Source organism: Castanea sativa, chromosome 5, assembly GCF_040712315.1.
Source record: "Castanea sativa cultivar Marrone di Chiusa Pesio chromosome 5, ASM4071231v1".
NCBI lineage: Eukaryota > Viridiplantae > Streptophyta > Magnoliopsida > Fagales > Fagaceae > Castanea > Castanea sativa.
Window position 1 is genome coordinate 39185644 of NC_134017.1, and position 3454 is coordinate 39189097.

Here is a 3454-nt window from a genome sequence, read left to right on the forward strand (position 1 = left end):
CTCTTACCATGTGTTCCTAAACAAGAAATAGTACTTTGACAAAAAATCATAACAAAAGTAAAGAATGATGAAGCACTTAGCAGGTTGGAGAGTTTGGTAAAAGGTCTCGGTTTACTGAGGTCTCTCCTTTTTCATGCGTAGTACTACTTTAGCCACTTCCCATTTATGGGATCCTTCAAGGCCGTCCCATCTTCCTTCGTGAGGTGGTAGTACCCACTATCGTGGGCTTTTCTAATGATGTAGGGCCCTTCCCATTTTGGGGCAAATTTGGAAGGTCCTGGGAGGTTCTTCCTTACATGCTCTCAATACCAGCTGCCCCTCAGTGAAGGCCCTTGGGTGTACCGTTTGGGTGTAGGCCTTAGCCATCCTTTACTGGTACCTTTGGCTTCTCCTTCTGGCCTCCTCCCTTTCTTCCTCCAACCCTTCCAGATCTGCCATCCTTCTTTCATTATTTGCATCCTCAGTGTCCTCTTTGTTTTCTTCAAGCACCACTCTTGGCATAGGGACAACTAACTCCACGGGGCTGATAGCTTCTGTCCCATAAACTAAGGAGAATGGTGAGAATCCTGTGGTTGTCTTCACAGAGCTCCTACATGCTCAGAGTACGTCTGCCAAGTGGTCACTCCATTTTCCCCCATACTCGTGCTTCATTTTTTTAAGGATCTTCAACATCACCTTGTTAGTAGCTTTAGCCTAGCCATTCCCTTATGGGTAGTATGGTGTGGACCTCCCATGCTTGATGCAATATTCCTTAGTTAGGTTCTTCATGTCCTTGTTTATGAACGAGGTTCCATTGTCACTGATCAACTTCCTGAGGATCCCAAATCTCGTAATGATATGTCCTCGAATAAAGTTTGCCATGGCTGCTCCAGTGGCCTTTTTTAGAGGAATAACCTCTACCCACTTTGTAAAGTACTCGATGGCTGCCAATATCCATATGTAACCATTGGTAGGAGGGTTTATGGGGCCTATGAGATCAAGCCCCCAAGTGTGGAAAGGCCACGAGGTTGTCATATCTTGTAGTACGTTTGGATGAGTGTAGATTGCATCTCCAAGTATTTGGCATGCATGACACGTTTTAACTAGATCCTTAGAATCTTTTTTCATTGTTGGCCAATAGTACCTCAACAGCAACAACTGCCTGTAGAGTCTTCTTTTCTCTGAGTGACTTCCACAATCTCTGCAATGGACTTCCCTAACTACCTCTCTTACTTCCCTTGGTCCTAGGCATCTTAGGGGATCTCCACTGTATCCCTTTTTGAATGGGATCTCATTTTGTAGGAAGTATCTGACTATAAGTTTCTTGAGCTTGCAAGCCAATGTTATCTCAACTGGTAGGATCCCTTGAGTCAAGTATTCTATGAATGGGGTCCTTTAATCTTCCGTAACAAACATGTCATAGCTTTTTTCCTTATCCACTGAGAATTGACATCCTTGACATTCTCCCTGTATAGTTGCAGTCTCTTTGTTCATGTTTGGCCAGTAGTACCCCATGCGTTGCATCCTTCTATATAGATTAATCCTTTTCGCGACCCCACAGACTTGGGTATGCAGTTCTTCCAATCTCAGCTTTCCTTCTTTTTCATTGATACATTTGGACAGGATCCCTCCGGGCAGCCTTCTATATAACTCTCCTTCTATCAGAGTGTAATCTTTTAGCTCTTTGATACTTCCTCCATGTCCTAACCATTTTATTTTTTCTTTAACCTCATTTCTCCAATCTTGCTGCTTCGATTCTTCAGAGAACATCCTTCTGAGGATTTCTATGATGGAGTGTTCCTGCCTACTTACCCTTATCAAGGTGTTTCTTCCTTTAACTGGCATTTGGGATCCTAGAGTGGCTAGTGCATCGGCGAACCTGTTCTCTCTCCTTTGGGCGTACTCTACACTGAAGGTCTGAAATTCTTGCTCCAGCCTTTGCACCCAAGTTCTGTAGGCTGCCAAACTCTGTTCTCTTAATGCAAAGTCACCCTTCATCCGAGAGACTACAAGATTGGAGTCTCCTAAAACTTTCATGTGCTTTACTCCCATGCTGAGTGCTACAGTCAGCCCAGTTAAGTATGCTTCATATTCAGCGGCGTTATTTGAACAGGAAAACCCAAGCTTGAAAGATAAGGGTAAGGTGCTCCCATCTTCACAACTTATTACAATTCCCAGTCTATTTGAGGTTGCCATTGCTGACCCATTAAACCTCATTGTCTACTTCTTCCCCGGGAGCTCTACCACTGCCACCTCCCCGGGGATCTCCTCACTTAGTGACAATTCCTTATTCCTAGGGAATTGGGCTAGTAGTTCTGCTATGGCTTGGTTTTTGATAGCCTTGGGGGTCATGCCTATGTCATACTAAGAAAGCAAGACCAGCCATTGTGCTATCCTTCTTGTCAAGAGGGGCTGATGAAGGAGTGCTTTTATGGATGTGACTTAGTTACTAGGGGGATCTGATGGGCTGAGAAGTATCGTTTTAGCCTTTGGGATCCGTAGATAACCACTAGGCATGCTTTTTCTATCCTGGGGTACCTGGTTTCTGTATCCTTGAGTGCCCTGTTTACGTAATAGATGGGTTGCTCATTCCCATCATTGTCTTCTTGTGCTAGCAGGGCTTCTATAGCCTGGGAGTTTGATGCCAAGTATAGCAACAGGGGTCGCCCTCGTACTAGTGCCTATAGGGTGGGGAGATGATTCATTATCTATTGGATCCCTTGAAAGACTTCTTGTTGCTCGATTTTTCAAATGAATTCAGCCCATTTTTTCAACAGTTTGGATAAACAACTTGTGGCTGAAGCTAATCTTGGTACAAACCTTTTGATGTAGGAAACCCTCCGTAAGAAACCGTTGAGCTCTCTTGCGGTTGTAGGCCTTTTCATTGTTGCAATGCCTGTGGCTTTGGCTGGATCCACACTTATGCCTCTGTGATGTACTAGGAACCCGAGAAACTTTCTAGCAAATACCCCAAAGGCACACTTCATGGGGTTCATTCGTAGTTTGTACTTCCTGCACCTTTCAAAAACTTGTTCGAGTATCTGAAAGTGCCTTGTCCTAGTTTTTGATTTCACCACAATATCATCCACATAGTCTTCCATTTCCTTGTGCATCATGTCAAGGAAGATAGTTTTCATGGTTCACTAGTACGTAGCCCTTGCATTCTTGAGGCCAAAGGGCATCACAGTATAATAAAAATTTCCAATTGGAGTCCTGAATGCTGTCTTCTCAGCATCCTTGGCAGCCATGCGGATTCAATTGTACCCACTATACCCATCCATAAATGAGAACATAGAGCTTCCTGCAGCTGAATCTACTAGGAGGTTAACATTAGGCAAGGGGAACTCATCTTTTGGACATGCCTTGTTTAGATTGCGAAAGTCCACACATCTCCGAATTTGGCCATTCTTTTTCTTCACAAGTACTATGTTGGAGAGCCATCTAGGGTGCTGGATGGGCTTGATAAAGCATGCTG

General features: G+C 44.2%; 2 protein-coding genes across 2 annotated transcripts; both read right to left on the reverse strand.

The window, feature by feature from the left end:
• Window positions 1–369: 369 nt before the first annotated feature.
• LOC142635155 (uncharacterized) lies at window positions 370–1014 on the reverse strand. Its single transcript, XM_075809360.1, has 2 exons — window positions 728–1014; window positions 370–589 (listed from the first exon to the last, which is right to left on the reverse strand). The coding sequence occupies exons 1-2, from the start codon at window positions 1012–1014 to the stop codon at window positions 370–372; spliced, it is 507 nt and encodes a 168-aa protein (XP_075665475.1).
• Window positions 1015–1374: 360 nt separating this feature from the next.
• Window positions 1375–2196, reverse strand: LOC142635156 (uncharacterized). The gene has a single exon (XM_075809361.1). It carries the CDS (start codon window positions 2194–2196, stop codon window positions 1375–1377), a length of 822 nt encoding a protein of 273 aa, XP_075665476.1.
• Window positions 2197–3454: the final 1258 nt, after the last annotated feature.